Source organism: Schistocerca serialis, chromosome 11 (assembly GCF_023864345.2).
Source record: "Schistocerca serialis cubense isolate TAMUIC-IGC-003099 chromosome 11, iqSchSeri2.2, whole genome shotgun sequence".
Taxonomy (NCBI): Eukaryota; Metazoa; Arthropoda; class Insecta; order Orthoptera; family Acrididae; genus Schistocerca; species Schistocerca serialis.
This window is the reverse complement of record NC_064648.1, coordinates 103,380,818-103,406,697: the sequence shown is the minus strand read 5'-3', so window position 1 is coordinate 103,406,697 and position 25,880 is coordinate 103,380,818. Positions and strand designations below refer to the sequence as shown.

The following is a 25,880-nucleotide window of genomic DNA, read 5'->3' as shown; positions in this document are numbered from 1 at the left end:
TATAAGGGGTTCTAAGTAATTATTTGAACAAAAAAAGATGTTTTTGAGACAAACAAATAATAAATGATAAAAAAGATATAAGTTTCCAGTCTCACAGGAAAAATACCACAAAACAACAAAACCCCAATTATTTTATTTTTCCATGGGACAGTTCAAGCTTTGAGTATTATGTTGGGAATTATACCATTCCCTTTATTCAATATTCATTGCAATGCTGAACTATTTTTTAAAAATAAAACAAAAAAATGTTAGTATATGTATTTTTCCTTCATTGGTGGGTTTAACTAAATTAGGTAATTTTATCTAAAATCCTTTGTAGTTTATAGTGTAAAACCAACAGTTATGTAGACTGAATGATAAATGAAAGAAAAAGTATTTTAAAAAGGTTAGCTAGTGTCATTTTGTGCCATATGGCATTAAAAATTTGAAACTTCCAGACTTTGAAACGCTATAAAATGAAAATGCAGAGAGATAAAATGCTAAAATATGGTATGGATATTCATCACTGTAGTGAGAACAAAGAATCCAGGTTCCATTAAAATTTGAAATGGTGGGTGAGAAAATGCCTTTCTTTGGTGGAATTGACAAGGAATGACACCATGGTGTTTTAACAACTACACTGTCTTACTACAGGGTGTTTCAAAAATGACCGGTATATTTGAAACGGCAATAAAAACTAAACGAGCAGTGATAGAAATACACCGTTTGTTGCAATATGTTTGGGACAACAGTACATTTTCAGGCGGACAAACTTTCGAAATTACAGTAGTTACAATTTTCAACAACTGATGGCGCTGCAAGTGATGTGAAAGATATAGAAGACAACGCAGTCTGTGGGTGCGCCATTCTGTACGTCATCTTTCTGCTGTAAGCGTGTGCTGTTCACAACGTGCAAGTGTGCTGTAGACAACATGGTTTATTCCTTAGAACAGAGGATTTTTCTGGTGTTGGAATTCCACCGCCTAGAACACAGTGTTGTTGCAACATGACGAAGTTTTCAACGGAGGTTTAATGTAACCAAAGGACCGAAAAGCGATACAATAAAGGATCTGTTTGAAAAATTTCAACGGACTGGGAACGTGATGGATGAACGTGCTGGAAAGGTAGGGCGACCGCGTACGGCAACTACAGAGGGCAACGTGCAGCTAGTGCAGCAGGTGATCCAACAGCGGCCTCGGGTTTCCGTTCGCCGTGTTGCAGCTGCGGTCCAAATGACGCCAACGTCCACGTATTGTCTCATGCGCCAGAGTTTACGCCTCTATCCATACAAAATTCAAACGCGGCAACCCCTCAGCGCCGCTACCATTGCTGCACGAGAGACATTCGCTAACGATATAGTGCACAGGATTGATGACGGCGATATGCATGTGAGCAGCATTTGGTTTACTGACGAAGCTTATTTTTACATGGACGGCTTCGTCAATAAACAGAACTGGCGCATATGGGGAACCGAAAAGCCCCATGTTGCAGTCCCATCATCCCTGCATCCTCAAAAAGTACTGGTCTGGGCCGCCATTTCTTCCAAAGGAATCATTGGCCCATTTTTCAGATCCGAAACGATTACTGCATCACGCTATCTGGACATTCTTCGTGAATTTGTGGCGGTACAAACTGCCTTAGACGACACTGCGAACACCTCGTGGTATATGCAAGATGGTGCCCGGCCACATCGCACGGCCGACGTCTTTAATTTTCTGAATGAATATTTCGATGATCGTGTGATTGCTTTGGGCTATCCGAAACATACAGGAGGCGGTGTGGATTGGCCTCCCTATTCGCCAGACATGAACCCCTGTGGTTTCTTTCTGTGGGGACACTTGAAAGACCAGGTGTACCGCCAGAATCCAGAAACAATTGAACAGCTGAAGCAGTACATCTCATCTGCATGTGAAGCCATTCGGCCAGACACGTTGTCAAAGGTTTCGGGTAATTTCATTCAGAGACTACGCCATATTATTGCTACGCATGGTGGATATGTGGAAAATATCGTACTATAGAGTTTCCCAGACCGCAGCGCCATCTGTTGTTGAAAATTGTAACTACTGTAATTTCGAAAGTTTGTCTGCCTGAAAATGTACTGTTGTCCCAAGCATATTGCAACAAACGGTGTATTTCTATCGCTGCTCGTTTAGTTTTTATTGCCGTTTCAAATATACCGGTCATTTTTGAAACACCCTGTATATCCCTAATTGCTACGACAAATTTAGAAACGTAAAAATAGTTGTTGAAGTATGTTTGTGGTAAGAGCTTTAATCAATGGAGAAACATATATTTGTTTTACTTTGTCAACATTCTATAGGATCGTCTCCTCTGAATCTGTGGAAGGAACATTTAGAATAGCAGTTCTTGTTTAACATATGAAGCATACAAGTTTCACATACTCGGGGATCTGTTCACGATGGGCGTACACAACAAACAACATACTGTATCTAATATATTAACCAGTATCTAATTAAAGTACAATTTGAAGGTTGGTTTGAAAATCACTGTGCATTATCTACATTACACGAGGCATCTCCTGGTGCACAGTGGAAGGTACATTATCTACCACTATCATTTTCTTCTTCTCCTGTTCCAACCCCGAAAGATATACGTAGGAGGATGCATTGTAAACTCTTGGAACAATAACCCACACCATGATCCAGAACACCTCTCTTGCAGCAACTGCCACTAGATTTGGCTGAGCACCTCCGTCATATTTCCATGCTTCCTTAATGGCCCTGTAACAAAATGTGCTGCTCCTCATTGGATCTTCTCAATTTTTTCTGTTCATTCTCTCTGGCACAAACCCAGGCTTGTAACATTACCGTGTTTACCTGTGCTGATACGCCTTTGGTAGCTGTGCCTCCTACACATCTGGATGGAAAATGATCGCCGAAGGTAGGCTATTTCAAATGATACTGACTGCACCAGGTTTACAGTTCAAAGCATTTTAACTCCACTTCAATATTAAACATCCTGCTGTTTATGCCCAGATCGAGTCTCATTCACTATAATTTAAGCACAAATACAGGGTAAGCCACATCATACTCTCGAGTGACGTCCTATAATGACAATGATTGTTCGAGTGCAGTAACCTAACATTGAAGTGACAAATGTTTAGATGTGGCAAGTAAATCATTAACACAGTTACTAATACATCTTTCCAAATAGAGAGTCATATAGAAACACAGTGCATGTGCACAGTAAGCATGCTTTGGAAATAATGCAGTTGAAAGTCCAATACAGTTGTCACAGAAAACTTGATGCATTGTATGAGATTAATTTGTGCAACCTCATCTGTAGTAATTTCGGGCACAGATTTTACTCGTATTGTAACGGTCCGCAGACTGACTAAAATGGCTCCCAGCAGCCTCTCTTTTATAATATTACAATAATTAGAACTGAAGCCATCTATTGTTGCTTGCTGTATTTTCCTGAGTTACAACTACAACTTTACATTCCTGATTAGCTGAATGGTGGGGAAAGAGGCTTCTGAATATGAAATTTTAGAAACAACAGTAACTACTATTGAATTATGCTGTCTAGTTTTGCAAAATATGGTATTCTCTATTTCAGTAACTATGTTTTAACTGAGAATGCTTATTACTCTGAGACTAAACGAGGGCAAAAGTTACTAACATATTTCTACCATTAACCCTAGGGATACTTCATTTATTAATATGTATTTTCAGTCTACTTTATCTGAAAGGCAGTTATGATATATATGTTTACATATGAACTATGGTAATGAAGTTTGCAATTACTGGTACTTGTAATTATCACAGTTCTTAGGTAAATTAATTACACCAAGGGCTTGTAGCCACTACGTAGCTCCATTCTATTAATGATGGACTCGTTCGTATTCTTAATCTTCAACTTTATCGTGAAGCAATGAGCCAGACATTATCATAGAACATCTACGACAAAAACAAACACAAAGCAAAGAGTAAATGATTATATACACACTAGAGTCTTTGCCGCTGCCCCTGTACTGTGCACATGCAACTATTCGTCTGCGTGCTCCCACAGGCTTGTATTAACTAAGTGAATATACCGGATAATAAAGTTAAGTTGGCTAAGCTCGGAGTTAACTTCCAAGATTTCTGGTGTTGAGCACCTTGTCATAAAAAATTACACTATTGGAAATATTTGCAAACATGAAAAGAAAAATTTTTGGGGGAAGAAAAAGAGAAAAGGGGGGGGGGGGGGGGGATCCACCTGGTTTTTTACAGACTGACAATTAATATTTAAGTTTTCGTCAAATGAAGGTCTTTTAAGCTACCTCCTTTGTGGGTGAATGACATTTATTGAGAATTCTTCCAGTAAATCTGTCTGGCATCTACCTGAACTACAATTAGTTTTGTGTGGTTGTTCCACTTTAAATTGCTCTGTGCACATACTCCTACATATTTAATGAAAGTGATTGCTTCCAGTGAGAGTTCAATGATTATGACAACAATTATAAGCTACTGGTCAATATACAATTTAACAAGCAATCTCTACAATAATGCTACCTGGCATATCAACTTACACAAAATGGATATGAGTGACATGATGTTGCTTGGAAAGGCTCTGTATTTGGGAAATTTTTCTATATTTACACAAGTTGGGCACATTTGCTTAGTGAACTGTGTTTAGTTATTTGCATGTAACAATTATCTTAAGTGCACCATAAAAAAAAAAAAAAAAAAAAAACCAGTAAGCAACACAATAAATAACACCATAAGGATGGTTGTAGGTGTTTCATTTTCTTACAATTTATGTAATAACCTTTTACAATGTTAATTTTACTGTGTTCTCATCACTGAGTAAATAGTCAAAAGATTTTTACAGGTGAATACCTCACTCATTTCTGTGTAAGTTACTTCTTGTTCTGACGCTACATTTGTCGTGTTACTTTGTATCTGAGCTCTGGTGGGTTGTTGATAATAAACTTCATAAGGCAGCAAATGTGCTAGAGGTTGTTATCAGTATGTCAACTGTTTCATGAACTGTCTGCATGAGGATAGGATACAGAGTAGAAAGCGTATTAGCCTTACATGCTTCAGTGCAACAAACACATTCTTCCACAATAAAGAGCTGCCTCAAAATATGATGCCATAAGACTGTAGCGAGTCCATAAAGCAAAAACAAGTCTGTTTTTTATATTACATTTCCAAAATCTGTTAGTGTTCTAAATGAACAAGCTGCGAGGTCTGAGGCTGAAAATCAGTGGCAATGTGACTTTCATTTAAAACTCTATCAATATGAGCACCTGAGAATATTCTGTTCCATTTCTTTATTTTTACTTTTAACAGTGTAATCAGGCTTTGCACAGCATAAAATTGCTTGTATCGTGTCTGTTCAGGGCAACCTCGTGATGGTTGACAGAGTAGAGATGTAGATGATCAATTAAAAATTTTCAGAAAAATATAAAAGTAGAGACATTTCTCCATTATTATCTTACATCATCAATCAGAGGAAAACTGTATGCAGCCAAAATAAATCATCTCCCAGCAGGGGGTAAAGCCAGCAGAATGTTTACTTGGCAGACACATCTTGGACTGGACCACATGAATATCACTGAATGGATTACAAATGAGTGTTGGCAGATCTAAGGACAACCAAATGAAATGGGGATGAAACTTCCTGGCAGATTAAAACTGTGTGCCCGACCGAGACTCGAACTCGGGACCTTCGCCTTTCGCGGGCAAGTGCTCTACCATCTGAGCTACCGAAGCACGACTCACTCCCGGTACTCACAGCTTTACTTCTGCCAGTATCTCGTCTCCTACCTTCCAAACTTTACAGAAGCTCTCCTGCGAGAGCTTCTGTAAAGATTGGAAGGTAGGAGACGAGATACTGGCAGAAGTAAAGCTGTGAGTACCGGGAGTGAGTCGTGCTTCGGTAGCTCAGATGGTAGAGCACTTGCCTGCGAAAGGCAAAGGTCCCGAGTTCGAGTCTCGGTCGGGCACACAGTTTTAATCTGCCAGGAAGTTTCATATCAGCGCACACTCCGCTGCAGAGTGAAAATCTCATTCTGAAATGGGGATACTTGCAAGGGCCAACTTTGTGTGAAAGTGGAGACATACAAAAAAACATTTGCGTCAATGTTTACACTGCCCTAATTCTTACAAGCAGTTAGGTACAAGCAAATGCTGCAGCAGTTACTCATTTCGGGCAAATACCGTTTGGTTTCAATTTTGTATATGTGTATGTGTAAATATTCATTCGATTTCCTTGTTCAAAAATACAAATTTATGGAATCCCATGTGTATGCTTCTGACTTGAGTAAATAAATCAGCAAAAAGAACTATTTCTGCTTACTGGCTATAGCTTACAATGCATACCATAGATATAAAATGACAATCTGAGTGTTAACTCATGGTTGTAGCTCTTTGACACAAGTGTGCTCATATGTTTGTATTCTTAATTGAGGTGAGGGGAAGAAACAAGATAGGGGGTGGGTATTGGTACCCAAAGTTGGCACATAAAATACCACTCCTATAGACTTATAACATCAAACTTAATACACATAGTACCTGGATAGGTAAACCACTACATTTAATGAAGAGGGTAGGTTCCTGTTAAGTGTACATTAATGTTCTGGATACAACCAAAACATCCTAAATGGTGCCTCATGCATTGAGGGATCCACACCGTCACCTCTAATCTCCTTGCCTGACAGTTGGTAGTCAATCTGAACCAGCTACCTGTGCACCAAGTGTTACCACACAGCATTACATGCATAAAGACAAAACCCTATACAAATAAGAAACAAGAGAATCACAAATTTGAGTATATCACTAACCCACCTAAAAACATACCATACGAACAAATAACAATTGTCTGCTTGAATATTTCCAAATTAAAATTATTCTCCTAGTATAATGTGCATGTTTCAAGGTAGACAAGGTTTGGAAGTTGCGGTAATGCACCCTTGGACACCATTTAAATACTTCAAACTTGTCTTGCTATGTGAATCTTCTACGGTTCGTATGTAGCATCTTATTCTGTTCCCACAAACGCGAGTGTACAGGGGTGCATAAACAATCCATGTGACTAGCATTTGTCATCATAGTTACTCTCTGACGTTAGTGATGTAGACGAATCCATGCCTCTCTCAACAGTTCATTGTTCGGCCTTCCACACTTTCAAGCTATCCTGTATAGTGGTACTTTTTGTGGAAATAAATTTTCAGTTCTACCAGATACCACATATTTGGTGACACCGACCTTGCAGATATCACAAGTACTTTTGCATGGTTATGTGATTTACTTTATTTACCCATTCATAACATTACCGGTACATATTTCATGCATTCGGTATGGATCGCATTGCAACTCTGTTCAGTTTCGTAGTCGAAATACGATTTATTCATTTCATAGTGTTTTAAGAGAACTACAGAACTTTGGATTATTTTGTACATTTTATTTTATACAGGCGAGGCATGATTTGCAAGTACTGAAATTCATCAACTTTGTTGCAATGTCTAGCCCGTCAACACCCAGAAACTAAAATCGTAACACTGCACACACAATAATTTTTCTCGCTTTGTTATGAAGATTTTAATCTTTTTCATGTACGGTGCACTAGATCTATTGCCACTCCGTGTTGCTATTCCTATAAAAAAGATCAAGTAAAACAACCGACTTCAAAAAACGCAGTACCTAGAAACTTATTAAAGACATGTATTGATTAAATGTATTTCACAGGTCACAAGAAACACCTGGGAATGCTTTAAAATTTGACTGCACCAAATTCATATTACAATGATGAAAACTGCAAATTAAGTGTTTTCGTATGCTGCTGTCGAACTTTTAAAAAAGTATGGGCACTGCGGACTGCAATTTTGCGAAACTTTCTTGCCAACCCCTCGAAATACAAGGATATCTTTCAGACATATTCTTAGATCACACACCCAGGGTTCAATTGTTTGTTTACGTGTGGAGCAGAAGAGTTTGCAAGACAACTGTTAGGATTTACAATTTAGTTGGAATATAAACAATTTGGGATTATCTCACCAATTGCTTATTTATTATTAAGGAGCAATCAATCATTTGACAACTAGGCTTACAGGAAAAAGCACTCGTATTCTTCTACTGGTTCCGGTCTAATAAGCAGCGTAACAATAGCAAATTCGTCATTCAGGTAAGTCTGCAGTTTATTTTTTAATTGGTTTATAATTTGCTGTGATACTACAACGTCCGAGAGTTACATGTTAAAATAACGGGAGATGGTGGATGCACAGTATTCTCGTTCATTGTCCGTTGTGGCAATAGTTCCGGAACTATTTATAAAGGAAGGCCAGCGAGTTCTTTTATTTTTTGGCCCCACATATAGACCGCGTCTTGCGTCATGTGTTTTCGACGTTTGACTTCCCATGCTGTTTTACGTTATGTTCTTGCGTCTTTTTCTAACTTCGCTCACGGCCAATTTGGTTCATGCCTAGCAGTTAAAGTTAGGTTATGACGCAACGGGTGTCCAATAGAAAATAATTATTGCCTCGAGTAAGTGTTAGTAAAGCGTGAAGGAGAGGTGGACCAGAGATCCTCTGGCGTCGGATGGGCGTCACCGCTAACAGAAGATAGCATCTATTTTTCTGCGTATTGCGTCGGCGCTCATTTCAGATCGGCGTCGTACTCGGGATACCGGAGACGGTAGGAAAGCTGCAAAGTCAGTTACCAGCATCGTTCGTCAGCAGAAAGGCGCCATCTAATGCCAATGGTTTCGCATTTTACTGCGACGCTAGTTCCCTTGTTTCACCGAAAGTGCAGTAGCCAGTGCAAATTCTGCCTTTGACGAGACGAGGTGAATTTTATGTTGCGATGGATTGAATTATTTTACGACAATAAGTAACATTGTGGAAGGCCCCTAGTGGTAAGATCGGCTGTGAACTTATCAATGATACACAAGTGTAGTGAATATTCCTGTGTATATCCGAGTAGGACATACTGAGGCGGAACAATTTCTGTCTCAAAATTTATCGGACAGAAACAGTGATGTGATTATTACGAGTTGTATTTATTTTAATTTTATTTAGCGTCACTTTTGTGATTGACAGTAGGGATCAAAATAGCACAAACTGGTTCAGACAAATTTTAATTCGACAGAACTTTGACAAAATACTTTTCTCTTGTTCGTTTTTTTAATATTGTTTTGAAAAGAAATAGTTCCGTAAGGCATCAGTTCCATTTTTATTTGTGTTGTACTCTGTATAACAAAACGAATTAGAAGAGTCACTTACCTTTGGCAGAGGGAAAGTTGCATCTGCCTAAGAGTTGGGCAGAGATTGCCAGCCATTTGTTCATATTATAGTTGAAGAATCTGAATACTGAGAGAGATACAGAGATTTCACAAAGCATTTTCTGTAATTTTGTTACCAGTGCTACCCTCCAGGTTTCTCATAAGAATATTTTATTATTTGAAATTGTCATACAATGGCATCGCACAACTCAAGTGACAACCAGTCCACTCCATTTATGACACTGTATGTCCGTGCTGGACGCGATGGTCGATCTTTGGGAGCGTGCCCAGATAGTCAGCGTTCCATCTTCTTGGCCGAACTTAAATCTCTTTCTGGTGACACCAAGCCACCTCTCAAGTACCGCATCATTCCCGTATGTCCTTCTCGACCTCCTCCGGAGTTCACATGCCTCGGCGAAGGTGGAGCAAGACTTCGCCTTCCTGCTGCAAAGTTGGATGCCGGGCCATGGGGTCCGGAGTCAGTTGTTGACAGCGCAGATGACATTACGGCTCTTCTCGAGAAATACTTCCCAGGTGGTGTTGCAAAAGCTGCTACACCTGAGCTGGAGGCTGCTGCGGAGCTAGCGACCAGGTGAGAAAAAAATGCTGTACTTTATTATTTGTAGTAAATGGTAGCAGTTAATGGTGTATATGATCCATTATAGGCCTATATGTTGTATAATTTCTGTTTATGCCTCACATATCTGAACTGCTGTTATTGTGGGTAATTGTGCTGGATTAATGGAAACATTTGATACCGCTTCTACAGCTCCTAACAAACTGTCACATTTCTACCTAACCTAGACTTGGGCTCCACTACAGATTGTAATATCATTATATGTAAGATTTCATATTCAAATTTATTGACTCCACCAACTCACAACCTAACCCAGACTTTGAGCTATGCTATAGATCAGTCTGTCACCACTATCTACACTCCAAAATACAGACACACAAGAAATATTGTCAGCATTCTGTTCTCTTTCTGTTTGCGCGCATATGCCACATTGTCGTTACGACACATATCAAAGCCAGTGTTCAGTATCGCTAAATTCGGTTCCAATGTTCTATTCTGCTTCTGTTTACACACACGACATCACGTGCCGTAACATCATTATGATGCATAAAGCACTGATTCAACCACAGTTTGTGGCATGAGAAAAATCTCCGCTACCTGTGCAGTTCAATTAGTGGCTTAGTACATGCACCATGGGTCACAAAATTATTTTTGTTGTTATGGTAAATGCCTACAAATTTTTGGAGTTAATATCAATGACTTCCAAATACAGAGCACATTCTAAGATTGTATTTATATCAGTATTTGTTGGCTATATAAAACCAGTAGCATGAGTTATGTGCCCACCTCCCATCTGCATTTCTCATCATTGATGTATGATAAATTTGTCTTGTGTATTTCAGGTTTTCTGAATTTGCCTCACAGTTTTGTGTGTTTATAATGAGAAGCTGAGTAAATAGGTAGCGAAATTTGACCGTGAAATACATAACCTTTCTTTCACATACTCAATTGTTGGCTTCACCAAATCACTCCCAAATTGTCACCTTCCCCCCTAACCTAGAGCTCGAGTTATGGTACAGTCTGTCATCACAACCTGTTATTATGGAGTGTTGATCCATTACAACCAGCTATGAAGATTTTTGAGTACTGACACGTTGTCAGATTGAAGCCTGTGACTTTCACATAATTTAGGGCATCTTGATATAAGTTGGGCGATTTCATATCAAATCGTACAGGTCAGAAGTGAATGTGTCACATCACCATTTCAAAGTTTACTGAAAAAAAAAATATATGTTGAAGTTCCACATGATAACTCTCCAAGCGAATATTCATGAAAATGTCGTAACGAAGGGGAAAATTGAAAAATTGTAATAAAGAAACCAAAAGTGATAGAGATCTGAATTTATTTTCAATAAATACTTTGTTCCCAATACTATGAGATATGATTAATACATACACGTCTGAGCTTTTTTCTTTCTTCTTCTTCTTTTTGGGAAAAAACTATGAAAATTTGTAACTATTTGCAAATTTCAAAATTGTTTTGAAAATATGAGTAGTCACAGGATGTTAATTATCTTGAGAAATGGTAAAGTGGAAGGACCGCTAACTGTCAGATATGACATTACTACATGAAAGCCTTAAACTGTCAAAATATTTATACACGAAGAAGAAACTATCTGAAATTTTTTGGTTATTTAAAAATTATTTTCTCCAAAACTCCCATCCTAACTGTTCTAAAAATTTTATGGTACTTGGTTGGTCATTGTACTTAGGGAATGTACAATTAGAGTGGGCAGTGTGTATAAAATGTGAGGAATTTTTTAAGCAGACCTGTCTCTACCCTCAAAGTCAAGAAATCATGTACACTTAAATCACTGATTTTAAGTAAATATCATCCATCGGTGGCGTTTCAGAATCAAAAAAATTGTTTACAATATTATAAGTGAGTGGGAAAACAATTCATAATCTTGTTCAAAAGCTTTTTATAACAAAAGTGACATATAGAATATTTATACCCATTTTTCTTTTTATTATATTATTCACAAGTTGTTATTGTCATGTCAGGATTTTCATGTCTTCATGACTTTCCATGAATTAAAATTGCCTACACTATAACAATCAACACAGCACTGTTGAAAAGAGTTCATTTGTTTTCCTCATTGAACTTGCATAGCTGAGCTGAATTTGCGCAAGGACAAGGATGATCCAACAAGAGCAGTAATGGGGGACTGGGAACTGCACACTGACCTTTTGATGATGACGATTAGAAAGCATTAGCAGGACCATAAGCTGTCATAAAGGAGACGGTTATATCATGCACCTCATGAGACACATGTATCTGTCCCACCCACCACTGACTGTTATACACACAAGAAATGAAGTGGCTTGCAACAAAGCCTTCTGATGTATATCGTGGTCTCTGCATTTCGACCACAGTAACAGACTGCATTTTGTTATGAATCTTTCTTGCAATGTATGTACCACTTCAGGATGCAACCCAGTAATGACCTGATTGAATTCCTATCGCAGTCTTCATAGCAGACCACTCTTCTCTCTTTTTTTTAAAATGGAATTCGCTTAATGTATGAGGCTAAGTCGATTATTATATGCAAAGTAGTTATAAAATTTTATTGTAACCAAATAAGAAACTTACAAGAACATCATTTTTCGACATAGTGCATTGAAATGCACTTGATCCATCAATGTACAAGCTTCCTGATGCCCTCATAAAAGAAGGTTCTCAGTTGAGCTGTGAGCCAAGAATGCACCACTTCATCAGAGGCAAATCGACAGACTCTTAATGCCTGTTTGAGTGGACCAAACAAGTGATAGAAGGGGCAAGATCAGACTATATGGAGGATGATCCAGTACTTCAAATTTGAGTTTCTGGAGCGTTTCAGTAGTGTGGGCAGCAGTGTGCGGATGGGCATTGTCGTGCAACAACACAACACCCTTTGACAGCAATCCTTGGTGTTTGCTTCGAATTGGAGGCTTTAATGTGGCATTAAGCATCTCACTGTAACGTACACAGTTTATTGTTGTGCCCCTTTCCCCATAATGTTCCAGTACAGGACCTTGTGTGTCCCAAAAAACCGTAAGCATCAATTTTCCTGTGGACAGTTGGATTTTGAACTTTTTCCTGCACAGTGAATTTGGATGTTTCCATTCCACACTCTGCCGTTTACTCTCCGGCTCGTAATGATGGATCCATGTTTTGTCACCAGTACTGTTCTTGTCTAAGAAGTTGTCCCCTTCTTTACCGTAAATGTTTTTGCAGATGTCCAAGCGCATTTGTTTATGGAACTATGCGAGTTGTTTTGGGACTCATTTTCCACAAACTTTATGAAACCCAAGTCTGCTAGGGAGAACCATCACTAAATTGCAGACAGTGTACCACTTCATCAATAGTTAATCGTTTGTCTAAAGAATCATTCCACCTGAACGGTCCATGGTTTCTTCATTTGTGGCGGTAAACAGTTGTCTGGCTCCTAGATCATGCATAACACTTGTGCGACCATTTTGGAATTTTTCAATCCATTCGTAGACACTCCGTTGTGGCAAAACACTGTTCCTGTACTGTACTGAAACTCTTCAATGAATTTCGGCCCCCGATACGCCTTCCTACCACAAAAAACGAATCACTGAACGTTGCTCTTCTTTGGTGCAAATAGACAGCAGGGCAGCCATGATTAACAGCACGACAGCGACAACGAGACTAACCTAGCAGGTTGAAAATTGTAAAGATATAACAACAAATAAACAAAGCATGCATCATCAACCTAAACTGACAATACTACCAAAATAAACAAAAATATAACTAAATTGTGGATAATAATGGTCTTACCCTCATACTTTCATTTAGTATTAAGAGTTTCATGTTTTGTTCACTAATGCTGGCACGGTGTGTACAAATCCAGTAGCATAAGTTGTAGCAGCAACAGCATCACGCTGGAGATTAAATCTTGTTGCAAGATGTTTACACCGACCGAGGTTGCGCAATGGCTAGCACACTGGACTCGCATTCCGGAGGACGACGGTTCAATCCCGCATCTGGCCATCCTGATTTAGGTTTTCTGTGATTTCCCTAAATCGCTCCAGGCAAATGCCAGGATGGTTCCTTTGAAAGGGCACGGCCGACTTCCTTTCCTGTCCTTCCGTAATCCGATGAGACCGATGACCTTGCTGTCTGGTCTCCTCCCCCAAACAACCCAACCCCAAGATGTTTACAGAAACCCCCTACCCCATCACATGCAATTTTTTTGTGATCTGCTGCTGAAAATATACATTTTTTTGTCTTAATTCCTGACCAAGCTCATAAAGCTGAAAGCGGTTTTTAAAATGAGATGCTGCACCATCAGTCACGTACACATGTTTAGAAAATGCATGGGCTCTAGATGCTATGTCATCAATTATCATTCTGACAGCGTAGCACGTACATGCCCTGTTGTGAATGAGGTCATTACTGACAATAGCAAAACAGTGTGATGTTCCAACGAAGTGAGCAACACGTGCAAATATTGGTACCTGTGATATGTGGCAGTGGTAACTTTGAATTTCGTTCTACAAAGCAGCAGACCTGTTCTAAGCAAAGTCGAAATGGAGCACTAATGTGTCAGTATTCTGTGATGTGTCTGATTTTACTTGTGCTATGGTGTGTTTCCGATCCTCCGGATAAGATGGTAAGCTATCCCTTTCGTGACCCAATGCCCAACATCTGTAGCAAACTTCTCTGACTTTACTCTCACCAACTCTCCCCCTTTTCCACAATGCATATATTATGTCATTGTCAGTATCCTGTATGTACAATGCTTTAACAGTCATCACTTCAGCACTAGGACACATTGCACAGGCCTGCTACCAACATTTATCTTGCGGCACTTGGCATATGCACAAAAACATCAGGTCCATCTCTGTGTACTTCATTCCTGTGACACTGCTTATGGCAAAACAAACAAGTTTCAAATTAGTGCAGTAAATACATGTGTATATTTCCTTCACTAGCTGGCATTATACCCATTTTGGTCATAAGGAGTAGACTTTTGTGAGACCAATTTTTAAATTCGGGTTCTGCTTGTTCATTAGGAGATATACTTCTTTTATTGGTCTTGTCATATATCTTTTTAACTTTTTCATCGTTTGACTAACAGAGACAACATCAAACTGGTAAGGTCTTCGTCTGGTGCAATCTTTGCCATCACTTAGGTAATATTCCAGAGCAACAGTAAGCATATTGTCTTGCAACAGATGCCCACGGTAAGAATTTGGGCGTACCCAATACCTTTCTCATTCTTTATTTTGTGAACTTTTGAAATTTAGTAATGTGAGGAATAGGGTATGTATTTCTGTATCTGCTGCTTAGAATCGCTACGTGGTATCGGTGTCAGTAACTGTACCTTCTCAGTATAGGTGGCTGCTGAGGTAGCAGTATTTAGATTTTGAAACCACACGTCACATTTTGTGCAAGTATCACTATCTTCAGGTTCTGTACCAAGTGCATCTACATTATATCTTCCCAATGTTTTGAAGATGTTGCTTGTATAGAACTTGTTTCAATTTCTTCCACTATTCTTTATACATCCTTCTTGTGCTTCTTACCTTTCCTAGAGGTTTAAAGGGGGATATAGCAGGGGCCCCAGCAGAAATTTTAACATTCAGTGCATCAATGGCTTCACACCCTGGAATATAAACATCTGTATTGACTTGTGATGGTGATTGTTCACATGAATTGTCACTAATTTTCTTTTGTAGTGAGTGTAGCTGTTCCTGGACAATGAATGTCATTCTAATACTGTTACTTGAGGACCAAGATACTTCCGCAATACCTTTGATAGATTTCCAACAAGTGTGTTTCACTTTTCTTACAAACCACAGTCTTTTGTCTTTTTTCAGAGTCCACACACCTCACTCTTTCACTGCTGTATTTCCACTGACATTGTATCTAACAAAAAGTTCAAACCAAACACGAAACTTAATACAAAATTGGTTAACGTACAAGAAAAAACAAATGTGTGTTAAAAACAGAAGAGCACTGAAAACACTGTTGCCAACGTGCATATTTTGTACTAGAAATTCAGTGATATTTTATATTAGAAATTCAGTGATGTAAAAGGTGCAGAATGTAGTGAAATTTTTAATACATAACACAGAAAAATATTGCCCACTGTGTTTGCACTGCTTAATGACACATTAATCAAACAATATTTTGTGTAGTTCTCAAAAGTTTTCAGATAGGGGTTTTCGAATAAATAATTCGGTAAAAACTAGCAAAAATGCAATTTTTTACTTTTTTGGTTGTAAATATTTACATAATACAGATAGCTGAATCAGAGAAGATACTGTTTTATAAGTACATCAGTAGTATCTGGTAATATGACCGAAAAGATAAGCATTCTGTGACTTTCCAAATCAGAAACAAAAATTTTTTGAGTGGAAAAATCAGCATATTAAATTTGTAAGTTAAAGGAAGCTCGTAAATGTGGGGTCTCAACTAAATTGCAACACACTGAGAGGAAACTTGAATGCAAAATATCTGCCAGGTTTCCAGCACTTTTGGTTTATTAGTTATATATTTTTTGTTCTCTACTGTTTTAAGAGTTATTAACAAAATATACATTTCTCAAAGGGCTGCACGATTTACAAAAATTAAAATAAAATGAAAATACCTTATTTTTTTTAATACTTGTAATATAGAGGTCTAATATATATTTTTTTCCAGAGAAATTCATGACCACAAGTTGACATGACCTGTATGATTTGAAATGAAATCACCCAGTTATTAAAAGAAATAATCAAGTTTATTATAGCATTTTTAAAGAGATTTTAAAGAAAACACATGAACCATATAAAGTGCCGTAGATTGCATGACAATCTGAAGAATAATACTAAATAAAAATGACAGATCAGGTGCCTGTAAAATACAGTGTTGATGTGATGTGGAATATGGAGGGCAAGATGGTGAAGAACTTGAAAGTGAGATTCATCAAACACACAGTTCCATCGGACATAATAATGTCAATAAATCTGCAGTAGCCAGGTACATTTGTAGGACTGGATGTCCACTATCTGGACTAGATAAAATATTGTAATTTTGCACAAACTGAATAAAGGGAACAAGGTGGACTTGTTCGAAGAACCAAAAATCGTGAAAAAATTTGGAATATTAGGAATGTCAAAAGTTACAAGTAGCTCAACTATTTTGCTTAAATGCTTTGCAGAAATGCTATGACAAACTTAGATGCAATTTGTAATTATTTGGTGCCCTAAGCTGTGGAAATAATGCTTTATAATGCAGCTCAAAGTATCCTCGCACAATAAGCCTACAATTTTGAATTAAATGTTTTGCTGTTGCTGCAGACAGCTTCAGTAGAGCCTATGTTTTACAAGAAAAGTTACAGTGCTATCATAGAGAAGCTTACTCAAAGTAATAAAAACATAACGACCAATAAAATGAACCCAATATTTAATTTGTGTGTGTGCTTGCAACACCAAAACAAAACCAAAAATATTGTAGTCTAGCAACTGCTGAGAAAAAAATGATTGTTTTTCTAAACTTTTTCTCAATATGGTAAGGAAACTGTTCATTTCATTCTAAGGAATGTTGTATCAAACAGCACACAAATTCTGAAACTCCCTATTGCATGTGGTTCCAAAGTAAACTGTACCTAAAGCGCAGACAGTAAAAGTTAAGAGAAATGGAAAAAAAACAGTAAATAAGTAAGAGTTCAGATAACTTGTATAGCACTAGAACAGTCCAGTGCCATAGTCTTCTTCAATTTGAGAGACTATCTTCTTAGTTCCAGGTCCTTTAACTTTTGAAGATCAAGTCTCTCTGCTATGGCAAGACGCTCTTTGTCAGCAGTGAAAACTGCAGTGGCATGGTCCCCTCTGTCTCCCCATAGTAAAGGGCATTCAAAATAACTCGGTCCTTACTTGCACAGATGCCACGGTAGGGGACAAGAACGGCCATTGTGAGGTAGAGGAGGTGCAGCTCGACAACAGAAACCTGCCAGTAGGAAATCTCATAAAACAAAAAATGCAGATAAAATTGCTTACTATGCTACTGACCTGCCTGTAAATTTTACATAGATATAAAATTTTCTTCTCCTTCTGCACCTTTTCTGAAGTAATGAAGCCTTAGGAAGTAGATGTGACTATGTTTTCTCTCTTCCTTTGTCCTCTGTATTGAGAGACGGTAGTAGCTAGCAGTTCCTGCAGTCTGTAATTGGATAGATAAAAAATCTACTCGCTAAGCAGTGGCAGGAGAACACATGTATAAAGATACTGAAATTTGCGAGCTTTTGGAACCCACTGGCTCCTTCTTGTGGCAGAAGGGTTGATGAGGATCCAATTAGTTTTTAAAGAGATTTTTGCTTCCTCCTTTGCATCTTTTGACAGAAATATAATGACACTGTGTATAATCAAACGAGTCTGATTATGAAGAACTTTCTTTACTCCTGTGATGCACTAAGGCTTCAGTGGCACACTGTGCAGAAAAGAGATAGGGGTACTCACCCAGCACTCACGGTGAGACTGCATTTCTACACTGGAGTCTTGTTATTTTATATGAACTCTACTTCTGTAGCTTTAATTTGTTTATTAGTGGATCTTACAAAATTCAGCACTATTAGCCCCCAGGTACTTCTTTTTCCAAAAACATTTTTGACACACTTTTTTCAGACTATGTGACTGAAACTTTCATTTATATGACTGTAATGAAATTTTCCTTAATGCCTTCAATCACTTAGATCTCAAAAGGCATTTTTAATAGTTGAATGAGAATATTGAGAAACCAAACACACTCAAGTTTTTTTTTGACAAAATTGCGTTGCCTATCATTTTGTGCTTAAAACATATAGGTCTATCATGATATAGAGAAACCTCATATATTCCGGCATTCTCTCTGTTGTTATGCAGTGCCTCGTGTAGAAAAGATGTGGGTATTCTCAAAATTTTGTGTTGTCAGCATTTGATTTATACAAAGAGAATGACTGATACGTGCCTATAAATGACAAGAAATTGCATGAACTGAAGTGATTTATACTTTTCATACCAAAAGAAGAAAACATCAGGATCTTCTACACTTAATGAGTCAAAGAATGAACAATGTGTGGAGTATAATTCCAAAGAGAATGGAAAATAGGTGTAATTTGTTTTATTTTTGTCCATATTAGCAATAAAGTATGAGTGATGATTTATGCTTATTTATTACAAAATATTGAGAAAGCCCACATATTCACTAAATAAATTTTACCTTAACATCAAGAAAACCTGTCATGATTGTCTGTAGTGCAGTGTCATTCTTCCCTCTATTTTCATTTGGATGAAAAACGAGAAGAAAATTGGAATTTTGACATAATCTTAAGATTGGAATATTTTTTATATCTCATGAAAAGTTTAGTTTTTTGGACATTTGTAGTTTCTCAACATTCCCATTTAGTTGTTCTTTCTACTTCAAGTAAATATTAGGAATGTAATTTCCCTTGTGAAACCCACATCGTGACTTGGAACTTTTGCGACAAACGAGTGCTGTCATTTGGGGATGGACTAGCGGTGTTGGTTGTACTGCTCTTCTCAATATAGCCAAACCATAATAATACTGGAGCAGTGTCTGTGAGATGTCTACAGTCTCTTAGTTGCCTTTCAGATCCTCCTCGAGTCTTTGCAATTTGGACCACATTCTTTTTGTGCATGTCTGTGACGTCTCCTCCTCTGAAGTTATTAATGTATATAAGCAGTGTAATGTCTCAGATATTTGGAAGTCTCCACCTTCTATTCCTTTACTGCAACATTCATACTTTATAGAACAGTTATAGAAATGGCCGTTATCATTATATTTGCACCTGTGACAGCGTCTTATGCTGGACATTACAAATGAGGTACAAACTAAAAATCAAAAGTGACTAAAAATTTAATAACAGTAAGCACACACACTTTAATCATAGAGTAACACAAACTGCAGATACCTCTAACAGAAAATTACATAAGGACATCATGTAACAGGTGTTTCAAAAAATTGTCTTACCTGTGACTCGGAGAAATATGACACTGTTCGATCAATGAAAGCAGCGGAGATTTGTGCCCACTGTCTTTAAGTGCCAGAATAAAGCCTCTATCTTTAATTTAAACCTTTTGATCTTTTATTTTTTATATTTTTTACTACACAGTTGGATGAGCATTTGTCAGAACCGTAACAGGAGTTGGCCACAGTCACTGGCCCTCCTCAGATTGCTAACAGATAAAAACAGGAGACAAATGATCATTATAGAATATGTAAACTCTGACTGGTAACTCCCTACATAATGACCATTATGTAAATGGTAGATTTTAGTATATTCTGTTGTGGTCGTTTGTCTCTTCTTTTTATCTGTTGACCATCTGAGGAGGACAGCTATCTTGATGAAGTTGGTATGCCATAGTGAAAGGCTTGTGAGATCATTTTGTAAATATATATGTAAAAAATAATATAATCAACCAGTCACATAATCTTTATGGCACACATTTGGCAGAGCAGAATTAAATGGTGCACCAGACAGGATGAAAACCAAAAATCATTGTTTTCATCCATCTTCACTGTCCAATATCCACTATCTTTACAATAACTCATTTTTTGAAATGTCTTGTTTGACCAGTGATTTGGGACAAATTATATGTTGTGTCACGGTTTAACATTCCAGTAATTATGTAACAACTGTTATGTTTTCACAACTAGACCGCTGAACCAGCTTCATTGAAATTTGGTATGGAGATAGCTTCAATCCTAAGGAAGAACACAGGCCACTTTAAAAAGAAAAGAAAAAAAAAAAAAGAAACATAGAAGGGTGAAGTAGCAAATGGAATATCTTTTTTTTTACATCTATTAAAGTAAATGGTACCAAAAAATTATTAAATTTATTGTGTAATGGAGATATTGTATAATGTATAGCTACTGCAGTAGCACAATGTGTAGATGCGCAATCCAGCCCACGCTCCCCCACGTGCCCCCCTCGGCAGCTATGCTGCGTGTGCCACTGCGTCATGTGCTGGACCATTTTGGGGGGATGGAAGGTGGGTGCACATCACAGGCTATGCTTATCTGAACACTGAACGTGTGTGTGTGTGTGTGTGTGTGTGTGTGTGTGTGTGTGTGTGTGTGTGTGTGTGTGTGTACAGGGTGTACACAGTCTGGGAAGACTTTCAATTACTTATTGCACAAGAACCAAACACTGTACAGATATCACACATATGTCATATTGAAGAGACACCCTGAAATTTTTTCTTTCCCCACCACAGCGTAGTTTGCTATTTGCTGATAGTGAGTGGTAATCACAAACATGGCGAGTTCAGGTACGGAACGAGCTTTCTGTGTGTTGGAGTTCGACAAAAACAAGTAGCTACAGCTGTTCAACAGATGTTTAGAACCAAGAACAGTAAGAAGTCACCAACAAGGAAAGCCATTTACCACTGGCACAACAAATTTGCTATGATGGGTTGTGGACGTCTCAGTGTGAGTGAAGTGAATGTGAAGTTCGTATGAGAGATGTTCATAAGGAGTCCAGAGAAATCAGTGCGTCGTGCATCACATGAGCTCAAAATGGCTCCAATAATAGTGCGGAATGTCGTGCAACAGAAGCTGTCTGTGAAACCTTTCAGATTGGAGCTAGTGCAGAAGCTCGATAATGATGACAAAGAAGAGCGTTTTGAGTTTTGTTCGCAGTTGCAACAGTTGAATGAGGATGGGCATGGCATTTTTGATCGCTTAATTTTTAGCGACAAAGCCACTTTTCACACTAATGGGAAAGTGAACAGGCATAATTGTCGAATCTGGGGCACAAAGCATTCAAATTAATGCATTGAATTTGACTGTGATTCTCCAAAGGTAAATATGTTTTGTGCCTTGTCACGTCGAAAAGTGTAGGGGCCATTCTTCTTCGCCGAGAGCACTGTCTCTGGGTATTCCTATGTGGACATCTTGCAGCAGTGGCTGATGTCTCAAATGCAATCAGATTCTCCGTTCATCTTTCAGCAGGATGGGGCTCCACCCCATTTTCATCGTGGAGTTCGTGGGTACCTGAACACGGAGCTGCCACATCGATGGATCGGCCATGCTACAGAAGGGGATAGCTGTTTCACGAAATGGCCTCCCCGATCTCCAGATCTCACTCTGTGTGACTTTTTTGTGTGGGGACACATTACAGATCTGGTGTATGTACCGCCTCTACCACGTGATGTAGCAGAGCTCTGGGAGAGAATATGGAAAGTGATTGCCACAATTGACAATGCCATGTTACCACAGGTATGGCAAAAATTCGATTACCGTATTGATGTCTGCCTGGTCACTCATGGTTCCCATATGATATGTTTGTAAAAACAACTTTCAGAGTTTCTCTTCAAAATGCAATATGTATGGCATCTGTACAATGTTTAGTTCTTGTGCAATAAATAATTGAAAGTGTTCCCAAACTTAATGTTCACCCTGAATATACGAGAGTTGGAACTCAAATAGTGGCAACTATTTATTCACAACTGGTACAAAACAGTTACATGTTTGCACCTGTTAATGTCCTTCAAAGTAGTCACCAGTGTTGTATAGAACCCGTTGCCAGCGATGTGGAAGGCGTGGTATATCGTTGGCGGAGCCCATTCTATTGATTGTGCGAATGGAGTGATCTACTGCCTGTCGAATCTCTGGAACAGTTCACCTTCGTAATCAAATCAAAGTCGCAAGGACTTAAGTCCGGGGAGTATGGTGGATGGAACAGTACTTACCAGTCCCATTGACCAAACAGAGCAGCCACAGCTTGCACTGTATGCGCTCGCGCATTGTCGTGCAAAATGATGGGTGGGTTGTGGTAATGCCGATTCCCCGAACGCCTCTCGAAGACCTTGATGACACTGTCTTACTGTACGACCTCTGGCACATTCAATCTCGATCCAACTCCGTTGTTCCTGTTTCGAAAACATAGTGGCGCCATTACGTTAGACCGCTCGTTCACAAGTGACTGTTTCCTCAGTGTGTGCACGCCGGTGACATGGGACAGACGAGTCCATTTGCTCGGAGGTAAGGTACGTATATCAACAACGTGTGCTGTCGGCGACAATAGTAAAGTCCATTGCACAGTGTCACCACAGTAGTGTTGCCACTATTTAAGTTCCCACTCTCGTACATGCAGACATGTAAGGGCAACTGATGTTATTGCACAGACAATGGCTTACTTACCATCAATCATCATAGCAAAACTATTGATATGTGAGCACAGCCACTAGCGCAACAGTACAGATTAAGGAACAGCTTCATCGGTATTGAACCCGTGACCTGTCCCGTCTGCTCTGCAGGGACATGTTCTCCCGCTTCTGCTACTTGGTTCGCGGCGTGGTGCGCGACACGTCACAGCTGGAGGCGGAGCTGCGTAAGGCGGACGCGCACCTCCTGGGGCTGCGGGGGCCATTCCTAACGGGCGCCGCGCCCACCTTGCTGGACGTCGAGGTGCTGCCCAAGCTGCATCAGGCGCGCGTCGCCGCCCACACCATCAGGGGTGAGCTGCACTTACTCCCCTAGTCGGCAGGCTGTCTGACAAGTGACCCCAGAAGAGAGCCTCGTCCGTGACGTCCTCGACTAATATCCGAGATACAATTGTACAGAGTATCCTTCCAGATATGCAGTTGGCTTGATGAAATTTTTACTTCCTGTGAATGTAAAAAATAAATGAAAGTAATAGAAGAAAGTCGACAAAATATTTTTATATTCAGAGGAGAAAGTTGGCGGCTGGTCGTGAAAAGAACTTGCCACTTATTTTAAGGATTGCAGTCCAGACTCGCATATTGTGTCTGCCATACTCTCTCGCCTGTTTCTCGATAATACAAAAAGAGCTGGCTTTCTTTGAATGTTTGAGTGTCCTCCGTCAATTCTCTGTGGTACTGGATAGTTACGATACAGAAGAGGGTGGATGAGTGTGTATGGTAGACGGTCTTTTCAGTAGCTTTGTTGATTTTCTTAAGTGTCCTGACGATAGAACGCAGTCTTTCTTTTGCCCTCCCCACAAATTTCTTTGTGAAGGTTCTAATTTTAGCTGTTTGTAATTGTAATCTGTAGGTATTTAGTCGACTCAACAGTCTTTAAAATTGTGTGATGTAGGGTGTAACTGAAACTTAATGAACTCCTCTTGGTAATCATGTGCAGAACCTTACAATTTTTGTTGTTTAGAGTCGCTTCTTACACATATGTCGTGTTAAGTAATTTTGCAATTGGTTTTGGTTTTCTAATGTCTTCACTAGATGATAAATGACACATCAACCACAAACAGTCTAAGAAGACTGCTGAGATCATCTCCTAAACTACTTATATAGATTAGGAACAACAGAGGGCGTGTAACACTTCCTTGGAGAATGCCAACTATCACTTCTGTTTTACTCAACGACTTTCTATCAGTTAGTGCGAATTGTGACCTTTCCAAGAGCAAGTCACAAATCCAGTTGCACAACTGAAGCGATACTCCGTACACAAATAATTTGATTAGAAGCTTCCGTTAGGAACAGTATCAAAGCCTTACGGAAGTCTAGAGATATTATGGAATCAATGTGAGGTCCCCCTTTCGATAGCACTCATTACTTCGTGAGAATGAAGTGCTAGTTGTGTTTCACAAGGATGTTATTTTCTGAATACATGTTGACCTGCTGGCGAAGAGACCCTCTTCTGTGATGTTATTCACAGTGTTCGAACGCAGTATATATTCCAAAAATTCTTGTGCAAGTTTTCCTTTCACCTTGTCTTGCTTCATTGGTGTTGAACTCAGCTGCACATTGTGACTTGGCAACCCTTAACCTTTTCTCACCGGTGTAGTGGTAGCAGAGCCGTGTGCTGTGGGCACGAGCCAGTCCCGCTTGGGCGAACTTATCCCGTTTTTCCCTGTACTTCCTTGTCACTGCTTAGATCTTAATCACAATAAGACTTTTGTATTATAACCTTATTTGGGAAAATATTTTTACATATATTCAAACATTTTTGATCTTCATTTTGAATAGAAAGGTTGTTCTTGATCTTTTAGACACTTCACATAATTTTTTTATACCTTCTGTCAGGTCCATGGTTTTGGACAGAGTACTGGTGGTGTGGGTACTTTATTATTTGAAATTTATGTTAAATGTTGTTTCTGTTTTCACACGTGTGATAATGTTTACATTCAGTAAACATTTCATTTCAGTACATTACATTCTGTCAATTTCTTCACATAGAGTGCAACATTCAAAAATTCTTCTGTGTGTGATAAAGCTTGAAGAAGGGAAACGTGTATAGTGTTGTATTGCATTCCTTACAACGCAACTAAGCGAGGAGCTCAATACGTCAGTACAGAACTGAAATGAAGCAGGAAATCAGTAGTGCAACAGAAGCTGAAACTATGCTTTGAAACTGAGTGCAACTGCCATCTGGTGACACTATTGCTAACTACAGTCTACCAACAGAGCTACTAAATGCCACATAGGTCAAACTTCCACAGAAATTGAGCGTAATGAAGATTAGAAGTATCAGGAGAGGCAGAAATGTTACAGCACTGGTGTGAAATGGCTAATTTGCCTAAAAGTTGCAGTCTATTTATAGTATGATAGCCAGGGTAAATGTTGAGATGCATTGGGACTCGTATTCTTCCCATGTTTCCGACATTAATTGATAACACAGCATCACGGACACCCTGTATCGTAGCACTTAACCCCACAAAGATGTTCTCACGTGCCCATGTCTGAAACATATTACTGAATAACTCATTGGGGTTCTGAAAGTGCACACACAGACACTTTCGGAGGAGGTCTCAGTGACTGATGTCCCTACAAATTGCCTCGTTGGCTTCTGTAACAACTTCAGGAGTAGAATTCATTTGTCTGAAACACAATCTTCAACTTCATCCATTTGGAATTAACACTACGGTTCAGATCCATACTGGCAAAGTGATTTTATTGGTTTCTTGTCTTTTTAGACTTTGTGGAAATATGTATCCCAGACTTCTTTCTTCTAAATTATTTCTGTTGTTCATGATGGTAATTTCATAATACTAATGAAGGTCTTTTATTGTTTTATCGTGCAGTTGATCCCTCAGTGGCCTGTCGTCTGACTGTTTCGGGTGCTGTACAGAGTTCGGTTCAATTTTCTCAGGTGTGTGACTGTCCTCCCTGGGCATATTGTAAATGA

The 25,880-nt window shown here is 38.9% G+C and overlaps 2 protein-coding genes and 1 long non-coding RNA gene across 5 annotated transcripts in view; 2 read left to right on the top strand and 1 right to left on the bottom strand.

Annotated features, from left to right (window-relative positions):
- Positions 1 to 7,371: 7,371 nt before the first annotated feature.
- LOC126427205 (uncharacterized) lies at positions 7,372 to 7,826 on the bottom strand. The gene is made up of 2 exons (XR_007576589.1): positions 7,691 to 7,826; positions 7,372 to 7,584 (listed from the first exon to the last, which is right to left on the bottom strand). It is a non-coding gene; the product is annotated as an uncharacterized LOC126427205 (long non-coding RNA).
- A 57-nt stretch (positions 7,827 to 7,883) lies between these two features.
- The window catches only part of LOC126427378 (transcription initiation factor TFIID subunit 10-like), a 101,230-nt gene continuing 83,233 nt past the window's right edge, over positions 7,884 to 25,880 (top strand). For all 3 annotated transcript variants that reach the window (XM_050089728.1, XM_050089726.1, XM_050089727.1), the window contains exon 1: positions 7,884 to 8,112. The gene's annotated coding sequence lies outside the window, so the exon portion shown is untranslated. The remainder of the gene's footprint in view (positions 8,113 to 25,880) is intronic.
- Positions 9,164 to 25,880, top strand: part of LOC126427377 (chloride intracellular channel protein 5-like) — a 34,463-nt gene continuing 17,746 nt past the window's right edge. Inside the window, exons 1-2 of the mRNA XM_050089725.1 lie at positions 9,164 to 9,799; positions 23,036 to 23,235. Of these exons, the coding sequence (XP_049945682.1) occupies positions 9,402 to 9,799; positions 23,036 to 23,235 (598 nt within the window). The 5' untranslated portion in view covers positions 9,164 to 9,401. The remainder of the gene's footprint in view (positions 9,800 to 23,035; positions 23,236 to 25,880) is intronic.